We start from the raw sequence: 23,989 nt of genomic DNA, 5'->3' as shown, positions 1-23,989 counted from the left end.
CACTAACCTAATAATATACATAACAAAAAAAAATGAACCGACCAGACAGTGATCTTATAATATATAATATTTGTAAATGCAAATCCAGCAACGCAAAGAAATTCTCTTCTTATACTGATGATAATGATGAATTTCAACTGACAAATATATAAAAGGCACCTGCTGTGAATGAGCATGTGTATCTTACGCACTGAAAGTTAACGACCATATTTATTGTAACCCTCATTGATTTTAGAAAATGTTATAAGGGATCTGTACTAATTATTTGAAACTTTTTGTTAAAAAATAGTATTGGATGTTATTCATCATTGAAATTTTTCATACATGTTAGGAATTTAATCTTCTATTGGATTACTCAAACCGAAAACAGAAAGCTTAGAAAATTTTACAGGTATTTGTGAAAAGAAGTTGAGAAAAACAATCAATTAGGTATGGGCAGTATCAAACAACAGCCACATTCCAATAGTTGGAACCACAACTCCCAAAAAATAAAAATATGTATTTATTTATTAATTATTGAAGAAATTTTTCATATAAAAAATAGATTATCTATTTTTTGTGTAAAAGCCATTATAATCAATAACTATGTGGACGAAAAATTACATTAAAACTAGGGCTTCGAACCGGAACTGAACCGAATACCGGAAAAACTGTTATTTTTGTCAAACGAAAATCGGAACCGAACCGAAAAAAAATATCTGGTTTTCGGTTCGGTAGATGTTCAAACACACGCGTTAACATGATCTTACTCGCCACTTCAGTTATCGTAGGCACAACACGTTTTACGTCATGGGTTCTGGAAACATTTAAAAATTAATCACTCATAGCTGAACCGAAAACCGGAAAAAAATACTAAATTCTATGTTGTATAACACTTGGAAGATCAACAGACTAAATTGAATGAACGAAGTGTGGCTGAAAATCCTGAATTAATTGCGGCAGCCAAACAGATAAGGCGAAATGAAATATAGGAAATGGGTACTCACAGATGGCCTGAGCCACTCAAATCTCCTGTCGGGTCTCTGACTGAAATATAAGCTGGCATCGTTGGGAAGGAAGTCGGGATCCTCAAAGAGTCTCCCCTCGCTAAGGCACTGCGCTCGAAGCCTGTGGAAGTCCTGGACCTCTGGACGGTTTGTCGATGCATACACGGAGCCTCGCTCGCCAAGCTGGAGAAGAGAAGAAACACAAATGTTAATAATATTCGTAATATAGCAGTTGGTCGATTATAATAGATCTTACAATACACTCAAATGGGATTAATTATTTGAATTCAAATTTAATTTAATTACCCTTGATTTAAGGTGGTATTTAAGGAAAAATACATCTATCAAGGCACAGGAAAACGGTAGAAAATACAATACAAAAGAAATAATCACAAACTACATAATGTTCAACCTCCAATTATTGGATGTAGAAGAAAAAAGGAAAAAATACAGTTGCACTTTAATTTATATTAGAAAAAATTACACTGCCTATAAAAAGTATGCAACAAAGTACTCAAAGTCATCAAACTTTTGAATGATTTTGCTGTCATCTACCGAAGTTTGGCGACCAAACTACTAGACATTTCCCTATCTAAGAACAGTCTTATTAGATCACCGACACCTTGAACATTGCCACTAACTTAGAGGTTGCGATAGTCGAGTCTACCTCCACCCTTTACCTTATTGATAAGTTTGATTGATAGAAAACATTTGACGATTTTGGAATAATTCTCACAGTTAAATTTATCCAAATAACTGACAAGACATACCAAATTAGTAAGTATCAATAATTAATACTCTACCCACGAACTAAAAAGATTCATTGGTTAAACCAGGGATTGTTAACCTTTTTCAAGATTATGGTAAAAGTTTTAATTTCACGACCTAAGAAACGATATCCTTTCCAAAGTCAAGAGCTTTTAATTTAAAGCTTTGCTTCCGATTTTTCCGATCCGATCCGAATATGCCAAGAGACATTTTATTATTTTGGTTCGCGACCTGTAGGTTAAGAACCCCTGGTTTAAAAAAAACTATATGTATGTATGACAACAACACAAGCAAGGAACCGGTAATGGATTGAGCTATAGAAAGCCTTTATAGATATTATGATTGAAGGGTCGTTATATATTATATTTTTTTGAAAAAATACTTGGAATTTAATATTAAACCATAATCAATAACTTTAATAGTCAAATTTAGTTCCCATTAGATACCGGGAAATAGCGTGCCGTGCGTAATTATTTTAGGAAAATTTCAAAATGAATTTCGTCACTACTACTCTCACTTTTTTACCGCCAGTTGTTTTACAAAATAATATATAGTTACTTAAAACACGCCCCGACTAATTGAAAGGTGATAGATATGCTGGGATAAGACCTCCCGTCGGGATAATTTTTCAATAACATGGAAACGTTAACGAAGCCAAGTACCCGACCAAAATGTGATCCGCCCTCGGGAGGATCGCGTGTGGTCGCGAAATTGCAAAAATGTAATTCGAAGTCGGACGAAACAGATAAAAAAGAAGATAGTTAATTAAATGAACCCGCCGACATTGGCAGCGGAGAGTAGTTCGGTGAAAAACAAAATAAAGATTACTCAGGCAGAAATGTCTTCATTGCATGTATACAAATAAATAAATCGTAGTGTAAAAGAAAACGCAACAAAGCACATACACGATAATAATACGGAACAAGCGAAAACTAGTACGAATATATTATTGTAGTTTCGTTTTGTTCCGTGTCCTCAACAAACCCGATAAACTCGTTGTCCGTCAGCTCTGAAGATCTTCTCCAGCTTCTCTCCGTCAGGCCCGACCGTATATCCACCAGAAATGTCCCGAAACTTATTGACTGCATTCCCGACATTCTTCACATACATGGGCAGCCAATTGCGCTTCTTAACGACATGCCTTGATGTATCATTTAGGTTGACATCACTGCCGAAGCTATCCGCGAGTCTGTTCACCCTGACGTTAGCAACTGGATACTGAGACTTCTTCGAGTGGACGCTTTCCAGCGTGTTATTATTAGAGATTGTCCTATTATTCCTTTCAGGTTTTAAGTCGTAGCTGGAGACGCTTTTCCCCGTAAAATTTGCGACCTTATTCAGGACGTTGCTGGTTTTAGAAGTTTTGAGACCTTCTGAAATCCTCGTCGAATTACTCATGTCCCAGAACTTTCCGCTGTTTTCACTGCACAGGGAAGCCTTATCAGAAGAATCATTGCTTCTTTCACCGGTTAAAAAATTCTCCGAATCACTGCTGCCCTTATTGAACTTGTGGTTATTATTATCATTCAGATTCTTTGTGTTATTATTCTCCAGCTCTTTGTGATATTTCAAGAGCTTGTCTATTTCTTCTCGTTTATCTGCTACGGCCTTTTTAGCAGAGTCAGATTTCTTCGCGTTTTCATCTTTCATCCAGAAAGGTTTATAAAACCCGGGTCGCTTGAGCAGGACCTCTGCGCTGGGGGTCGACCTCAGTTGGTCCGCTTGGACTGCGAGAATCGAACCATAGTTGGGGGTGTAAATCTTCTTTTTGGCACCGTCATTTTGGCTGGTCTGCTGGCCGATGGTGAAGACGTTTCCTTTGGTATCATTTGGCACACGGTTGAGATGGGCTGCCTTGGAAGGTGTGACGGGTGGAGGTAGCCTGGCGATCGGCTTCTTCACCGCTTTCACGAAAGGAACTTCGGAAACTGGAGCTACGCGCGTTCCCATTTTGACTAGAATATTTTATTAAAAGTTTGGCACTTCACTAATAATATAAAACAATCTAAAATAAAGTATAAAAATATCACAATGGGTATTTCTTCAACCAACACCTGAAGTAAGAAAAAATATTATATATAAAATAGTTTATTATCACTTTAACTGCCTATTTAGATATGAAAATACCTATGTATACTATACTTTTATTGTTCGTCGAATGCAAATCTGATCGAATACGTATTATCTAATAGTAAATCAATCACCTATTTTGGATGATAGAATGTATAAAATTGACACTAGAACAGCAGAAGGTATAGAAAAATTCGCATCTTTTCAGAATAGTTACATACCATAATGCTAATTACAGTATTATAAATTATCACTCACAATAGGTTATAGCGAAGAAATACTTACGGACCTAACAATTCAAAATTTGCCACCCTATTGGATTATCAGAACACAGGTGGATTCAGTTAAATAATCTAAACCAGAGGATTGCATCAGTAATCTAGCTGACATCACCTGTCAAGCTCTATTTGGAATTATTAATACAGATATTGTTCAGTGATTCCCAACTAGAGTTCCGCGAGAATCCGAAAAAGTTTTATTGTGATATGTTTAAACAACGGACCATTTTGAAAGCATAATCTTGATTAGATAATGCGTCATATTATTTGTCTAGCAAGCGCAATACTTCGAAAGGGATTTTTTTGGCTACATGGAATTAAGAAATAGGGAAATGAATCGCCAAACATTATCGTCGTCCTACAGTTACGGTCATTAATTATTTATCACATAGGATAAGCTTTTAACTAAATTCACAGATTTCATGCGTACCCAATTTCTGACAGTTCGTAAAGCATTCGGAACCTTTCATTGGCCGGCACATTGGTATTAAACGGTATACAGCCAATGAGGTGTCGTCGACTGATCAGTATATATCGGTTTTCAGCAAACGAGATTTTATGATGCAGATGAGCCCAAATTGAAAGTGGACAACGTACGATATTCGTTTGTAAGGGCGCCTCCATGAGTGCATCGAAAAATTAACCCTTATTGGTTAATTATTAGAGTAATGGTGTATTGCCTACCTACATATCAGTGACTTGCAGTTCGTAGATGCAGGCTGTGGATATAGCGTATCCAACAAGTATCCAATTATATTCATATATTTAATAAATCAATAAAACATATTTTGAACAGGTTTGACAAAAAAGCACTAATTTTGAAGAGCATCCCCATCTCAGAGGTCACCGTACGCCACTGCTACCTATTTATAAGGTATGTGAATAATACAACTTTTCGGCATAGATTCCGTGGCCAGCAGCGCCTACTTTATACAATATGTACAACCGTAAGTCTATCGCAATATTAAACATTATCTTTATAGGTATGTAGGTATAATAAAATGAAGCACCTGATGAATGTAATTCAAAGCTAAGGTAAAAATAGTAAGAGGCGCTTCTTTTGAAATTAACCTCCCTGGACATTAATATGTCCCGGGTAAGCTAGGTGGAGGCTACCCTGTAATGCTAAAAGGGTCCTCTGTCAAGTAAAAACAAAGGTTGGTAATCTCTGGTCTAGTTAGTCGTTTAACATAGGGTGCTGTACCACACGGCAATTGGTCTCAAGCACAAGGTCGGACGAATCAGTTTGCGAGAGATGAATAAATAGAATTTTATAAACACAGACGAACTTCCTGTTGCAAATAATTACCTAGTAAAAAAACGATAACTGTTATATAGGTCAAGAGTTTCAAAAATACCTGCTAATGAGATAACATGTAAAACAGATTCGTGTTTTGAGCGAGTGATGACAATGAAGACAATCTGGCATAGGATCTCCACATGTTCTTAGCCAACGTCGTACCTACATGCGTGAATACAATAAATTATACAACCCTGTCCAACTGAGTTGTGACGCTAATAGCGTACACGTATACAATATACATCCTTACCTACTGTTTAGGAAATTTGGCACCGATTACTAATTTGAACGAATCATTCATTTAGAGTAGGTACATAAAACTGCAATCAAATCTTATCGATGAATCATGTCAACTTCGTTTGGCATTTGGTAGCGGAAAGTGGAATCAATCAAGTGGAGTCAATGCCCAAATAATGAAGAATTTAAAAATACCCACGTAACATTTGATGCTTCTGTGCTTAGCGTGTGATTTAAAATATAAATTGAAGTCTACATTATTGAGAATCATTGAAATCAAAACTATCGATAAGTTGGTAGATACCTAACTTTGCCACTAATAATTCTGGTGAGTTTCGCAAATAGAGATTTGGGGGACATGTTAAAAACGTTACCACATCACAGTTGCGCGGAAAACTGCCAATATAATATCTGAAAAACAACTTGAACACTTATACATAATTTGAAAACATCTCCACACTAGAAAAAATCATTTTGTAGAAAAAAAATACGACACCCATTTGTTGAATAAAAAAAATAGTTTATTAAAAACAATTAGAATACATTTACCTACTTTAGCAAAACTTTCACAGGCAAAACGATGAACAGTACAATTAAGCCGCAGTGTAGAGATCTACTATGCTATCCCACATTTTCTAGATAATAAATTGTCTAATTTCTAATATTTAAGAATGCGACATTCTTTATTGAACGTACATAAAAATTAATTGTCAATAATTTCATCATAAATATATTCAAAAACACTGATTCTCTTTGTAATGAAATATCGATATTGAAAGGCGATTTTATGAAAAATTATATCAGCCTATCCTATTTATTCCTATTAGGTGTTAAATTTGAGTATTTTTTTATTGAGCGGAACTGTTCCCGTCCGTCTTCACACGGACCTAATTGGCCTCGCCGACTTGATAGCAATCGAGGCCAATCTTGCGGCATTTGACAATTTTGCAGTGTCATATGGAGAACGGGGTAATCCCGATTCCTCCGTCGACTCATCACATTCAAATCATGCAGCTCAGTATGCGGACACAGAGGATACCAGAGCCAGTCCAAGCATTTTCTTATTTCTAAATTCACTTAAGCACCACGGTGCACGGTTGTCATATCAGTCCCGTGCGGCTCCGTTTCGGGACGGAATGATTACTTTCTTTCAGACACATTTCTAGCGTATGGAAGACGACCGTACATGATCAACGGCTGTGCATACCTGACGGGTGAAGATGGGGATCCTAAACATTGGTCAGTTCTTCAAAACGTACAGTAGATTTACGTTAACCATCCTACTATTCGGTGGCGTGTGGCGTACTTATTAAATTTCCCGGTCGCAATATTACATAGTCGTTATAGTACTGTCAAATAAATCTTTCAAAATATTTTTTTATTTAGCTTCATAGGCATACAAACAACATGTATGGCTTCATATTGGTTCAGTGTTTACACACTCAAGTGTAGTGTATGTATAGTATAACGTGAAATGTCAACTAATTGTCAGTTTAGCAGAGAACAACAAAACAGTGTAAACATTCTGTATGTACACCGTTAAGCTTCTGAAAGCGTATCTGCGAGACTCACGATAATATTATTATATTATTGATACCGATTGAAAGTATACCTACAACTACTCTTCTGCAACATCTTCTCGGCTACGCTTCTAGGCGCTGTTGTCGACTAAATGGGAGGAGCTTGTTAGTTTATAATGGAAAAATGGGAGGAGCATGTTAGTTTACAGTTTTAACACGTAGCCAAGAAGATGTTGCTGATGAGTAATACGAGATAAACATATTTTGGAAAACTCATCAGCTCTGCAATCCGTTGTGGGTAGGGAATCCAATCCCGAGCCAAAATTTTGATCCCGGGATTTCGGGATTACAAGTTGACAATCCCGGGATCCCTGGTCCCGGGATTGGCTTTTTTTTCCATTGTAATATAAAATTTTAATATTTACAAATAACATTGATAAAATCGGTCAAAAATAAATCTAGTATAATGTATACTATTTAAGACACTTATTGTTAATATTGTATACGTTCAATCTTGGAAATACACAAGTTTAATGGAGTAAATAATATTGTAATATAAATAATAATGTGAATTTAATATGAGATTGCTGTTTCTGATAGTAAAGACATAATGAATGGATTAGCGAGATTTAAAATAGTAAAGCAAATAATCATGGCGTATTTATGGCCTTTCCGCATCATAAATCTAATTTTTCGACCATGTCCGATCCTAATAGGATCATATGGGCCTCCACAGAGTAGAGGTTTGTATTAACAGATTTTGTTTTTTTTTTTTAAGAGAAATGGATGTCAGCCACTTGCTCAACCTGCAAAATCTAATTAGTCAGCCAAATATGAAACTGCCGTAAAACGTATATCATGGTAGAATTACTTTGTTAAAAGTGCGAAGCATTGTTTTTTTCCAATCTTTCTCATTTTTAATAATTCATGTGAAAAAATAAAATGAATCGGCAACCTACACATGGGTATAAATCAAACTTCATTCAAACTCAGTTTATTTCTAATGTAGTTATTTTTTATTAAAAGTATTGTTTCTGTTTTATTTTCGCTTTTATTTTATTTTCCATAAAAATTGATAAAAAAAATCAATCCCGAAATCCCGGGATTATGTTTATCAATCCCGGGATTCATAGGTATCGAAAATAGCTCAGGATCCCGGGATTGGAATCCCTAGTTGTGGGTCATGGCTGTCTCCTGAAGAGACTTTTTTATGAGAAATTGTTGTCAGCCATTCGTTCAGAAGGTACATACTCCAGATATGTGAATTTTCCAGACGCTGGATTTGTACTGGTGATCCGCCGCTTTACAAGCAGACATTTCGTCAGTCCTCCACAGCGGGATTCCTAACAATTAATGATACTAATTGATATTCCATAAATTGTAGAATGCCTTTTCAATAATAACGTCAGTAAACAACTTTAACGTAATACTCGTATTATGTAATGATGTAGCGAGTATGCACTTGAATGAAACCTCCGATCGAGAATAGTAGGTATTATTTAGCGATTTAGCCTTTGATACGTATTTTGGTGTAAGTTTGATCTCTGAGAAATGCAGTCTATATGGCATTTTTGACATCCGTGGGAGTAAGTTGACCATACTTAGTTTTTGAAAACTATACCTACACACAAAACGAATTTCAAAAAATATCAAAAACAACTCGGAACGATTTAGGACGATTAAATCTATAATGCTTTGATAAAAAGTGAATAGACATGCATAACAAATTATGTTTAATGATTTATTAACAAAAATGAGACTTCTACAGCTCTTATTATTTATTTCACTGCATGTATAACATGATAAAAATACTACAAAGTAGGATTCGGTGCCAACACAAATAATTGAGTGCCTACTCGAGTAAACACAAAATATGATTTAGGTATGCCAAGATACTTTTTTTTTGTTTGAGGTGAAACAAATTAGTCCACACATTAGTCCACGTGCTTGCTACAAAGTCGTCACCTGTCTGTTGGAGAAAAAACACGTTTCAGATTCACTTGCGACCAACAATATTTCACCAATCCTGTGAGAACAGAATTCAATAACAAATTTGTAACTTTACGTAAAGTCTGTATTATATGACGTAAGTATAATATGAAAGTATAACATATTAATGAACGCTTGGAAGATGTTTTCATTGATGACTCGGAGAGCTGGGGATGGTTGAAGCGGTATATTTGAAGTCGTCGAGGGTGTAAAAGGAAAACAATTTATTTGGTAGGTACTTTTAAACGATCAGTCTCCGTTTCAGTCGAGCTGTCAGTTAAACGGACTGTAAATGCAAAACTAAAACGGCCGACTGAAACTAAAACGGAAACGGAGACAGGATGGATTTTCTATCAGTTATCGTCTCCGTTTTTAGAGTTGCCAGTTAAATTGACGTGTAAATTACTATGTTGCCGTATTTTTCATACTACTTTTCTAATATCGATTGAAGTATTATTTCTTCAAATAAAGGTACTGTATTATACCGACCAATACGTTTATAAAGTTATTATAAAAATAATATTCATTTTAGTGGATAAAAAATACGTAAATATACATCGCTGTTTACCAACTGAACTGTCAACTGAGACTGAATGGATAACTAAACTGATCGTCAAATACACCGCCATTTCAAAACTGAACGGATCAAACAGAAACCTCGACTAAACGGATAACAGAACTGACGTCTAAAAGGACCTTAACACTAAACTCTTTCATCGCCTGTATACCTTCAAATATCCAATTCCCAATCTGCAAATATCATAAGTCGAAACCGAGATAAAAACAAAATAAAACGATTATAGTTTTGTACTCCAAGCATTGACGTTATTTCACGTCTACTATTTAGATCAATGATACTCAACCTTTTTTTTTCTTCGGGCCAAATACATATATTTTTAAAGTAACGCGGGCCGCATCACTACCAGTGTGACGAAAAAAATCATGAAACCCCCCCTTTTTTACAAAACATTTTTGAGATTTTAAAAATTATGCGTGTTTTTTAAATTAATCGTGTGCAATAGCAACACTCTTATACCTGATCTGTGCGTCAAAGTCGAAACGAATCCCAAGATATACGAAATTCCTGATAATAAATGTGTTTCGGGCCGCACATAAAAGCTTAAAGGGCCGCAGGTTGAGTATCGCTGATTTAGATTCTACTTCATTGAATCGAAGGACGTTCTGATTAATTGAGAGGTTTCGTACTATGTTATTAATTCATATTCGATGCAGTACCTAATTGTGGTAACACGAAGCCATACGTTCTCGTGACAATCGTTAACTAGCAATCTGACACAAGACGCTTAGCTACAATTTATAGGAGTTTCAATGATACGGATTAATGCGAATAACACAGAAAATATTTCTCGAATTAAAGAGAGGACGTGAACAACAAATCGTCACTCAGGTGAGTATAGGTAACATGACAGCGGATTGTAAATTATAAAAATAAAACAAAAATAAAGAAGATGCACGGTGGATGCCCAGGGCTGAAGAGACCTATTCGAAAACCAAGACTCAAGATTTCGCTAGGGAAATACTGTGAGGAATGATGCCAAGCATATTATACTTAAGAGTCCAATCAAACTTACTACCACGTTACGGTAAACTCGTCACGGTGTACAACCTTCAATGAAAAGAAAAAGAAATATGCGGACTACCATCGCCGAAAATATTATTTAATTAATAGGATAAATAGGCGATTGGGTACCGATTACACCTAAAGACTACAAGTATGTACCTATAATGATAATAAGTAATAACATTATCAACTAACAACACTACCTATATAGAGATAGACGATAAGGAAGCGTTCCCATAGCTGTAGGGTGTAGATCATTGTTTCCCTCGCAAACAATGTGTATATCAAAAAATCGAACTCCTCTAGTAACCAATTAAAACATAACTACTAAAAATGTAATGGAATCCAATCCAATGGAGAAAATCAATCTTGTGCAGATGCGTGAAGCGAAAAAAACCCCCTTACGATGCGGAAAATGGCCTTCGATTACTGGCAATAAACAATAAGTATAACAATAAAAAAAGTGTTGGATAATAATCAACAAGCGTGAATTATTAGTTTATTGATTCACAGATTGCAAATATTATAATTTATAATAGAAACGAAATCGTTACTGTCACGTGACATTGAACTTCTCGCACGGAAAACAACCGATCGATATAATATCAGCTAACATCACTATTTTACGAGCGCATACGGGGAAGCTTTCCACAATATTTGCGATACATAATAAAACAATTTCGAAAATAAATGAATGAAATTTTACGTAGTAGTACCAAAGTAAAAAAAAAAACCTATTTACTGGCAGCAATTTTGTCAGTGCCTTATTCGAGCGGGCAATTTTGACGCTTGATCTAATTCAAAATGATATTTTCGGTCAATTTAATAAATTAATTTGGCGGCATTGTTTCGCGCGTGGTAGCTAGATTCTTTATGTAACTTGCTCTCCAAACAGAATGATTACATTCAAGGGCAAACGGCTGTTGAATTTTTTAAGATGATACGAACTGCAAACGCAAATAAACCTGCATAATCGTACATGTAACTAGGTATCTTAATTTATTAATTAAATTAACTTCACGTATTTCACGGACACAAAGGTACACAGTCGAGTTTTTCTGAAGACGTAATAATAGTAACTAACTATTATAATATTACTCGTATCTAAGTCTTGTTTTCAATGCAATAAACATCTAAATAAATGTTTTAGGTAAAATCACAATATTATGATTTATATTCTCACACATGTCTCTCATTGGATTGTTGGTTACGCTCCCTAATAAATTGTAATGTTGGAATAAATGGAATGAGCTTAAGTTAATACTGAGGCTAAGAACAGGGCACACAATGGGCAAAAGATTTGATGTCCTCATGGGAAGAAGCGAATCGCAGCTCTGCGAACAATGTCATGTTTTAGAGGACAATGTACATATAGCACTACAATGCCCTAAATATGAACTTCACAGAGTACAGCTGCGAATTGCGGATATCTATGAGAATATCGACGAATTGAAGGGTATCCTGGCCGTGGGTAAGACGGAAGAGCTAGGCAAGATTGTAAAGTTATTTAACAGAATAGGAGTGAGGACCTGATCGACGGATCCCCTTCTAGAAGAGAAGAGGCGATATGACAGCGAATCGCAGTCAAAGCCTCGGTAAAACCACAAAAAAAAATGTTAAGATGAAATTTAGTTATCACCAATCATCGCAAATTGAATACGTAGACACCTTACTAACGTAACCATTGCAAATAATTATCAAACATAGGTAGTATAGGTATAATGATGGGGTATTAACCAAGTTTCTTTCTGATTGAATACCAACTACTTTATCCATATCACCCGGCAATTTAAGTTTTCCAATAATTTATGATTAACTTAAAACACTACAATAAATGTAGTTTTTAGCAAATTTTGTATATCACGTATTCAGTAAAACCTAGATACTTTTTTTTATATATTTAAGTAACTAATTTATATTTAGCAGACATGAAATCTGGTATACTAGCTATCCATTAGGTAATTACAAATAATATAGTTTACTAAAATAACTTCACCTATGCTTTTTTAGAGATATAATGAAGGTTTTAGATTGCTAATGGCTGCATCGTAATCTGTGTGAAATATGTATACATTTTGATAATTGCAAGTTTTAAATATTGCAAACAATATAGCCTGCGTTTTACAGTGTTACGACTGAAAAAACTACCTAATAGGAAATTATTTATATCTATTAACCTCCTACAATATCCGTATATTCAAGCGCATTACTCGTAAAAACAGATAAGTTTATTATTACTAAATACTTATTTAAATATTTTTAGTGTCAATGCCAGTAATGGCATTTTTCTAAATAAGCTAAAACCTCTGTTACTGAATATCATTTATGAAAATATTAGAACAATACGCCCATAAAGGGTAGATAACGATAGTATTATCCTACAAATCAATAAATTGACAAACAAAATTTGCGTAAACGTAACGTGCACTTCACTGAGCAAATACAGTTTTTTTTTTTTTTTAAATATATTCAATATCATATTATAATATTATTATTTTATAACTATCGCTTGGCCATATTTTTTTTATTCAATAAAAATATAACTCAAGACGATAAAATATCACTTTTAATAAAGTGTGTATTTAAATCATACTGATTACATTTCACTCCATAATATGAACACAAAACAACTTCCAACTAAAAAAATGCACATTATTTCCAAGGTGCACCCCTAAATCAAAACACTTATTACAGCTGCAATGTAATTCTTTCAAACGATTTAGCATAACACGTTCGAACACTCGACAGTCCCTATCAATGATAAATAATAACTATTCTTATCAGGGCAGTACGTTTTCCGATATGACTCTCCGACGCTTTCCGTAAGTACTTGGGCGACCGTCCCCCCGGAAAAATCGTGACGGACTGAAAAACTGAAAAGACAGGACTAATACGACAGCGCATAGAATAGATGGATGAGCGAGTACCGATTGTTCCTCGTCGAAATGAACAAGGTTGCCGCGAGCGCGATGTTACAAAAAATCAACAATTAGTATTTTAGTAGCTAATTAGTAACAAAAAAACGTCATAAGAAATAATATTGTTGCCTGAACAATTACACGGCCTCTACAAAAGTGCGCACTAAGTAGGTGATTGTGTAGGTATGTCTCCGCATTACAATCGAAAAACAATTATAGGAAGTCGAATCTACCAGGAAGGGACTTTTAATATAGATCAGTCACTCTACCGTGATTGTGTCTGTATTTTAGAGAGGACACGTAGCGTATGTGCCTAGACATAATAATATCATTGTTAATTATTGTTATACGTTGATTTGGCACATATATGTCACAATCATTAGATAACCATAATAAAATAATATTATAAAAGTAACTGAGTTAGTTGAAAGGTAGTAACCAAAAACCTTTCTAAGATAATGTCTTTCCAGAGCAACTATGTACTTATAATATTTAAAAAGTGGTGAAACCAAAACAAAAGGTGGGTGGTGCAATAATTATAAAATACAATTGTTATAATTTACTTCCGATTCTTCCCCAATCACAGAAGGTTGAAAGTAATCCCCATGTACTTGTTATCTATGAGCTCGGAGCAGTGGAGCAATGGTGTTTTACCTGGAGCACTGAAAACTTCTAGTGCTTCACTGCTCCGGATGCTTTTTTTATTATTAAATTTTCGTAATAAAATCCAATGAAAATATTATATCGGACAAATTTATTTGAATTAATTTTAAGTGAGAAGAGGCAGATAATGAAAGACGATTTTCTGTCCGGAATTTGGTTTAATAGAATTAATAATGAAAATGACGAATAATAGAACTTATTTTTTAACATTTGTGTACATATAATACTTATTAAAACTTTTTATCCGGAGCAGAGCTGGAGCAAGTATTATATCCCGGAGCGGAGCTAGAACGGAGCAACTCAAAAAAGGGTCCGCTCCAACTCTCTGGTTGTTATAATCGCTGGATAGACGTACACGTCTTTCTACTCCCGTGTGATAGTGAACACTACCTGCCCTACACTATGGATATACCAACTTTATGTATATTAAACATCATTTTTGGTACTATTTGACAGGACGTAATGAAAATCGGTTAACGTCAAAATGAGTGGTTCGTTTTTTTACCGGCAGGTTCACAACTATCGCTCTACTGCGCAGACGCATATCGGTCCACATGCCAGCGAGTAGCGAGTAAAGTAGCCCGGCTTTTAACTTTTCTCGTAGATTGTTCACAATCTGCTTGTTAGCTAGTTGATGACACTGGACGAGTTTACTAGCAAATAGTAAATTCGCCGGCTTGTAGCTCGTAAACTAGCTCAATGTCACCGAGCCTTTATGTGGGCAAACTCTTATTGACTTGATCGACCCACGATGTTCACCCAATAATAAATCCACATTTCAAAGCCCTGGATCACCTTTTATGCTTTCTTCCAATGTATAACCATACAATTATTGTTATACCATGTATATGCATGAAAGGTTACTGTAATATCATTATAAATATATTATCTCTGCACCATTGACATATCCAAACACACGACAAGCAGGAAAAAGAATTACAAAATGATGCAACATGAATTACGACGAAGTTCCATTAAAAACAGAAAACTAAAATAGGGAAACATTTTCTTTTCAAATAAAAATGCCAACCCTGATTTGTGGCCTAAATGAAGTGAAATAGGACAATAAGCATGCCCACTCTTTCTCCTAGAGTCAACACCACGCTGTTTATGTACCACATCAACAGATTAACGAGGGTTGAGCGTTTATTTTTGCGAAATAATTGTTATTAAAAGATATTGCATACAAGTGAAGAGAATTTATCTGAAAATTAAAATTATTTCCTCTGCGTGGAACGAAAAAAAAGATATACCTAGGTAACCCTAATTTTATTCATGTTTTATTTAAAATGCAAACGACCAGAGATAACAGTCACGATATCAGACACTGATAAAAAATCCAAGAATCACATTCATGATAAAAATAACACCATGTAATACCTACTTAAGTACCGAAAGTTTTAATCTTTAGACGACACAGGATAACAAATTTAATGAGTAATCTTCAATGTAAACGCTTGATAAATCCTTGACAATGTGCATTATCGATCATTATCGGAATAATTATGTGAATCATTACCATTGCACCCACGGTGGTTTAGTGTCGTCGGTCCCTATTAAAAAAGTCGGATCTGCAAATTGCTATTTTTCAGTACGAGCAATCAAAGATGTTTCATCAAATAACCTTTGTGACCTTTTGCTTGCCATAATGAATAAAAATACGGGTTATAGAAACTTTTCTAAACGTTTATAAAAACATCCGTCTGTCCGGTGAACAGCAACTGTTAGATCCGACGCATCTTGCTCACCCACGCCCAGCAAACAATGTCGGTTGGTAAGAACCGACATTGTTATTCGGACACTCTAGGTAGATCCGTCATTTTTAACTTGAGTATCTCGAAATTTTTCAAACAAATAAAAAAAATTGTGATTGTGGTATAATTGTTTAAAGTGTTTAAATAACTTTTACGTAATAATCCGAAAATGACAAAATTTCAGATACGACTTTTTTAGTAGGGAACGACGGTGTCAAAGTGTCCGCCACTGAAATTAACATGACATTTCTTTAACATGTGCTTGATCCCGACGCAATAGATCATAATTATTGTGTACAACCAACACACATTATTCGTAAAAAGACAATCTGTGTGGATCCCAAAACATGCTACAGTACCTACATTTTATTTTTCGAGCCATCTAACCCAACTAAACCAACATATTGGCTGTACACAAATATTTTTTCGGTAATAGAATTAGTTTTCAGAAAAATTCACTTCACTTAACGGCCCACGTGCTCGTCGTAGGTCAAAATTGAGTTTTTATCGTATTTTCAAACCATGATCCTGGACACTCCTTAACACGTTGATCGCCATGGGGGTCACCGGTGACCGGCATTGGATTACGTTCAGGGGGCCATGGGGGTCACCGGTGACCGGCAAAGAAGACCTGCGTAGAGTTGTTCTACAGCGCCGGCGGGCACGCGCGCTGTGCATTTTTCGATACGCGGTGACCGGCATGGCCCTTCTGTATATTACTGCCACTTGGCCTGAAAATATGTCTTCCCAGTCACAAAATATAGGCTCACTAATGTAAAGAATGTACATAATGAAAAAAAAAGTTTTCCTTTTAAATTTTAAATGTGTTTTTGTTGATATAAAAATTAAAATTAAATAGATTATAAAAATGTAAGTTATAAAAAATATGTAAATAATAAAAAAATAGAATAAAAAAAATGATTATAAGGTATGTATACGTATATTTCCAGTTTATGTGTATCCAGGTATTATACTACCCAATTTGAAAACTTTTATTCCGTATTTGTGCCTTTTCTGTTTATTATACTATCTAAATCTAAATATAATTCGACCGCGAAATGGCACCATGCTCTCGTCAACACATATGGACAGGTGACCGGCGAAGTGGCCGGCCCGGCGCAATAGAATAAATTAACTTGTTGGCGCCGCGACGGACACATGTGGCCGGCACATCATAAAAACCAATATTTACGTAAAAAAATCATCAAAATGAAAAAAAACATTATATTCTTTCATTACCTATCAAATAATACCTTAGAGACAAATAATCATTTTTTAACTATTTTATGTAAAACTAGTTGGCGATCAATGTGTTAAACTTTGTAGATAATCTATTTATATTATTTTGAAGCCTTATTATCCTTTATAGTTATTTTAAACATTTGATGACTGCATAAAGTATTTTTGTTACATAACATAGTATTCTTTTAAACCTCTCGCTCTAATGTTTTAGAATATAGTCATATTTCGGTACATACCTGTGCAGTGGTGTTAAGATTTTTTACATTTATTAATTTTTAAACGCATTTATGAAACCATTAGTATAATTTATTTAGAGATATTTTTTGTAAAATATTCACGATAAAAAATTATATTGATAATCTCTATGATCCCAAATTTGACAAGAATTAGGCATTTTATTATTTAAAAAATCGGCAAGATTAACACATTTTAAGATGATTCTAAAGACACTTATTATAAGCTATGTCTTTGACCATTCAAGTGTGATAAACATCTTATGAATAATGATTGCTGTATAATAATTATTGACCTAAGAATAAGGTAGTGTTTTTTTGAAATACGCCATTTCTTTTGTCATTCCCCAGTGGTTAAGCTACAACATACGGCCGTAGCCATAAATTGACAAACTATAATTGAAGTAGGGAGTAAAATGATATTGACGCACGTGTTTGAACATGTACCGTTTAAAAAAAAAAAAAAAAATCGGTTAGGTACATGTTCAAACACGCGCGTTAACATAGTTTTACTCCCTACTTTAATTATAGTTTGTCAATTTATGGCTACGGCAGTATGTTGTAGCTTAACCACTGGGGAATGCCAAAAGAAATGGCGGATTTCAAAAAAACACTACCTTACTCTTAGGTCAATAATTATTATAAAGCAATCATTATTCATAACATGTTTATCACAGTTGAATGGTCAAAGATATAGCTTATAATAAATATCTTAAGAATTATCTTCTAATGTCTTATTCTTGCCGATTTTTTGAATAATAAAATGCCTAATTCTTGTCAAATTTGGGATCACAGAGATTATCAATATAATTTTTTATCGTGAATATTTTACAAAAATTATCTCGTAATAAATTATACTAATGGTTTTATAAATGCGTTTAAAAATTAATAAATGTAAAAAATTTTAACACCACTGCACAGTTATGTACCTAAATATGACTATATTCTAAAACATTAGAGCGAGAGGTTTAAAATAATACTATTTTATGTAACAAAAATACTTTATGCAGTCATCAAATGTTTAAAATAACTATAAAGGATAATAAGGCTTCAAAATTATATAAATAGATTATCTACAACGTTTAAGGAGTGTCCAGGATAATGGTTTGAAAATACAATAAAAACTCAATTTTGACCTTCGACGAGCATGTCCCCCCTTAATAAAGCAGCAGTGAATAACCCGCGGCCCCGTATGCCGTAGCGACCCACCGACCAGATGATATAATATGTAAGTGAAAAAATCCTAGATTGTCTTTATAACTATTTTCCTTGGCTAAGTTTTCAATGAAAGATGGTAATATGCTTTCGTCCGCCAATTAAAATATTTAATTTGTACTGTGTTGCAAGAGATTGAAATTGATATACCTACGCTGCAATGTAAACATAAATTATATTGCCTTCGCTTATAGTGGGCAGCGCATATATAACGTAAAAAATAAAAAGTATTTCTCGTTTCTTTTCCGCACATGTCTATTCTGGAAATTGAAAACGGGATCATCATTTACAAATTATTAAACAAAAAAAATACAATGCGCTCTTGCGACAATACCGTTAGAAATAAACTGCATACTTTCCATGCCCGCGCATATAAACCGTTTGAATAAACAATAATGGCCCCCACATCCTGAAGGCACCAAAGCCAAAGATCTTCGGCGGATTCCCCTATCTATCGCTAAGGTTAAGGGCAAATTGATTCTCCACACTGTAGCGTTTTCCAAATTCTACACATGAATTATCATTTAAGTATATCAATCATCAAATTGCTTCACACAACCATATATTTTAAAAATGTAATCTTCTTGAAGTAAAATAGTTCCGGAGGCGAATCATTCTACCATTAGAGCAAATTTGTGATGTGTTCTTATCTCACTTAGCTGGTTGACCTGACACCCCCCCCCCCCCCCCCGGTGCCAGGGTCCCAAACCTAGAACCCTGTTAACCCCCTCCCCAGCCTTACAAGAGCCATGTGTCTGTATAATTGGAAAAAGGATAAAATTGACCGTGATGTTATAAAGTTGGTGCATCACTGGCTGAAGAAAGAAACCATTATTAGACATAGCAAGGAACACCCTGATTTGATCGGAAGAAAGGTTTCCAAAGGTGCGGCGTTTACATTACGCAAGTAGGCGTGATAAGACAGTGTAGCTATCTACCTTCAGCAAAGGGGTGGCAATGTAAACGTTGTTTTCTTATGCCCTCAATATTTTAGATACACGACCAATTTAAAGACTTCAAAACGTACCTAATCAAAACTCTCCAGCACCCAATTGTCGAAGAATATTTTGAGTTAAAAAGCAAATATGCGGTACAGGGATTAAAATGCATTCTTTGTAAAAATCGCTTTTTCATCTCGATCGAATTAATTCTTAATACAACGATTTAATCGATTTTCTTTTAAAAGTAAAATAATCAAATAATCGATCGTGTCCAAGTAAGTACACAATCTAAAGAATCTAAATCTGCAATCACGTTTTATTTGTAGTTTCCTTCAATCACCATTTTTAAAATGATACGATCAGGCAGCTCACAAAAAAGGGAAGTGGGTTAGGTACCTACAGGGTATGGCTATAAGAAGGTACACTGATTAATCTCGAGTGAGGAGAAATATGTGATAAACTTAAACACGGCGTGTTAAAGAATAATATGGTATTTTCAATAGTTACGTGAGTTACGTATGTATCATAATAATACTTAAAGTATTTTATTAATCTGTTCCGTGGATGGAACAACGAACGACTTTTCTTTATTTAACCTCAACCAATAACTATAAATCAAACTTTTTAAAGTAAACATTCATTAATTTACAGTGGACATTTTTTTTAAATTAATAACCATTCACTTGCTTTTTCGCACAAGGTGGTTGAGAGAGACAACAATTACTTGTGTTCCTTCATCTATGTCTTTATGGCCAGAATTAAATATGTTGTGTAGTCTTGTGTTGTTTTGTTGTTTAGTATTTCGTGAGATGTTTGGAGGTCAATTTCATAATAATAGAATTCTGAGAGTCCATCGCTGTTTTTCTAGTATTGGGCATATCTGCAGTAGACATTGTCAAGCGCGTTCCAACGATAACACATTACCTTATGACCCACACAGCATTAGTTGCAAAGTTATAAGGTGTGGATACCGCGGATTATAGAAAAAAAAATATTATGAAAGCTCACACAACCTTTCCAAGTACCTACTTATTTTTTTTTCATTTAAGTTGATGGTAATTAATAAGAATAATTTTTCGCAGTCTGCACGCTACTTAGGGGCGTAGCATTTAAATTTCACATGAGTATAACCACATAAATACGTATCTACCTACATGACATAGGACTTATATTATAGTGTCTATACCATTATGATTTATGGTACTCCCATAACGACACTAAGGTGTGCAAGTAAACATTGCATATCTTTTTGTAAGTGATTAAAAAACATAAATTTATAGCCACTACTGTAAAACAACAGACCAATTAATTATGACATACCTACCTACATAATAACGACAACCCCATGGAATAATATTATGTTAAATTTTAAAATGCTTAAAATGCGAAAATTACAAACATATTAATTAATAATAACTTATTTTAACATAATATACCTATTCAACATTCTCAAGACGTTAATAGTTTACAAAATAAAAGTCATTGATTTGGTATGATATTTGTTTCTCGAAATAGTAGATATTATATTAATAAATTATTGTGACACATAATAGGAGTTAGTCTTTTTTCCCCGTATGAATTAATCGTGATATAAATGTATATTTTAGTAGTGATAACGATGATAATGTGATAAGATAATACAACAACCCAGCCCAGTGGCGCACCCAGGAGGGGGCAAGGGGCCCTGGCATCCCCAAAAATGAAAATTATCAGAATGATTTTAAACATTGAAATTGAAAGCCAATTAACTATACCTTTGGGCTTAGACAAATAAAAACACGGCAAAAAAATGATTTTTAATAATTCTCCAACACCCTTTTTAGAAAAATTTCTTAGATTTTAATTTCTAACACAAAAATTTCGAAACACTTATGTCAGGTTTTTTTTAGAAACCCAATCCTTAATGGAACTGTCAAAAAAATCTCGGTGTCCACCGGAATTCCGGAGTGGTGTAGGTCATGGCTGGGCAGGGCTGACAGGGCTCTAGTCTGGGGGCCCGGGCTGTGGGGCCCCGGCGTGTCGGGTTGACCAGATAAGTGAGATAAACACACATCATAAATTAGCTTTAATAGTAAAAAAAGTCGCCTCTATTATACTTCATGGCCATGAACATTTTCATTACTTATATAATTGTGCGATATATTTTTATATTATTATGTGTCAATACTCGACAACAATTTGAAAAACGTTAATGTAGTGTTTCACACTGCCTTTAATCTTAGCGGTAGGTAGGGGGCCACCAAATATCCTAGCCTGAGGGCCCGCTTCAGGATGTGGGGACCATGGTGTAGGTACACCGAGTGCAATAGACAAAAGACCGATAAACGAGAAATTAGGCTGTGAAGAAGAAAAAGAGCCTTTAGGACTAATTTACATTCTTCTCCTTGCCCCCCCCCCCCCCAAATATTAAATCCTGGGTGCGCCACTGACCCAGCCAGTGTTTGGGTTTCTACTTCATAACGTTGCACTCCCGGCTCTAGGATGAAAATGATGTAAGTAATATATTCCAAAAATATTTTTTAACATGTAGGTATTATCTATTTATTTTCTTATTACTACATATATTAATATAAGTGAATATCATTTGGTCTAATTTTATGCGAGGTAATCAGGCAGAGAGACGAATCAGTTTAGTAAAAACTGGAAACAAGTGAAAAGTTATAAAACGTAGATATATACTCTACCAATCGTACTTTAATTAATTATAGTCCAATACTATGAGTATAATCTTACACGAAATATGTCAAAATACTATAATTTTAAAGAATTCGAGACGAAAGTAAATGTTCGTGTACCTACTATAGATTTTTCGGAAATATTATATTTTTACATCTTTTAATCAGCATAGAAAAAGATTTCAACACTGAACCCAGCTTAATATTGTCCGATGTTGTGCGTAAAATTTTCAAAAACTTAGGTGGATTTATATTCATTGCTACATTTTTGATAATTAAAGATATAATTCGTATAATCAAAACTGGAAAACTTCAGCAATGGAACGTCCAGGATGGAAAAAGTTTTTGGAAGAGACCACTAAACGAAGTGATCACTAAAATTTTTATACAACAAAAATGGCTAGCGTATTATTTTTATGAATAATTATGAAAAGATTAAACACATTATTTTGACTCAATGTGTTATTCCATAGTGTAGAAGTAGGTAATTGATAATCAAGACGTTTAATTATAAAAAAACATAGGTACATACAAATAATCAACCATCAACTAAATTGGTTCTTAACTGCATGATTGTGAATAAATGAATCTCTACTAATCTGTCGATAACAATTTTATTCTCAGTAGTCATCATCAATTTTATTCTTGAAGGGTTTCTTCAGAACTAATTTGGCAGGCATGGTCCACAACGTCAGTTATCTTCGAATCTGTGTGTGGCTTGGCCAATGATACAATCGCGCAACACAAAATAAACAAGAATTAAATAACGGTCGGTCTGATTCGGTAATAAAATTTATGAAGACCAGACACATCCTGCATCCATACACCGCTATAATGACAAATAATTGACTTAGGTGAGATGTAGTCCATACCAAACCACATTTTCTATAGATAAAATAATAATATTATTATATGCATAAGTTCGACTATACTACAGTGTGTGTGTAAGTACTGAGTACCCAGGCCAGGATTTACAATAGGGCTAAAGGGACTATACCCCAGTCCCCGAAATTAGTAGGGACCCCGAAACCACCGCGAATCACTGTCTTGTGCCGTACTATTGGTGTCACTGGGTTTCGTTTTTTTTATATACCTACTTGGTGTATTAGTCCCTTTACTTAACTGTGTAATACTGTGTTTTCTTCCCGATAGGTAAATACAATATTAACTATTGACATAGTAAAAGCAATAAAAAATGTTTTATGGGCACGTTGCCGAGTAGATAAAATTCTTTTGGGTTATAAAACGTCTACGATTATTCATCGATTACAGTGATTAATGATTACTGTTTACTGGTGAGTGACAACTATCCAGTGTTTATATTATGACGCGTCTTTTCAATGCATTAGAAATACAGAAAAATTCCAACAAAACTTTCTCTCCTTTATGACATAAAGGTGTACATTGTGCAGTTTACATAAATAGATTATAATATGTCGAATTCATAATAGGTACCTATCTGGGATCTCGTATCTCTCCTCAAAACGACATTAGAAGTTATCAGAATAATTCTGTGTGCGAAAGGAAAATGGGGAGAAGTCTACAATCAAAAGAATCAAAGACGTTTTGGACAATTTTGCATGTGAACTTCTACGTTTTTGTCCGAAACTTACTGATT

The 23,989-nt window shown here is 34.5% G+C and overlaps 1 protein-coding gene across 11 annotated transcripts in view; it reads right to left on the bottom strand.

Moving 5' to 3' along the window:
* CalpA (calpain A) overlaps nt 1–23,989 on the bottom strand; it is an 87,254-nt gene that overhangs the window by 34,721 nt on the left and 28,544 nt on the right. For 7 of the 11 annotated variants that reach the window (XM_085954746.1, XM_085954745.1, XM_085954742.1 and 4 more), the window contains one exon: nt 987–1,169. In XM_085954746.1, the coding sequence (XP_085810872.1) occupies nt 987–1,169 (183 nt within the window). Of the gene's footprint in view, nt 1–986; nt 1,170–2,738; nt 3,720–23,989 lie in introns of those variants that run through there. The other 4 variants (XM_085954739.1, XM_085954741.1, XM_085954740.1 and 1 more) reach the window with 1 other exon arrangement.

The sequence above is a fragment of the Rhyacophila brunnea genome, unplaced genomic scaffold (genome assembly GCF_057557595.1).
Source record: "Rhyacophila brunnea isolate RB1 unplaced genomic scaffold, BYU_Rbru_1.0 scaffold_4, whole genome shotgun sequence".
NCBI classification, from domain to species: domain Eukaryota; kingdom Metazoa; phylum Arthropoda; class Insecta; order Trichoptera; family Rhyacophilidae; genus Rhyacophila; species Rhyacophila brunnea.
This window is presented reverse-complemented; position numbering and strand designations above follow the sequence as displayed.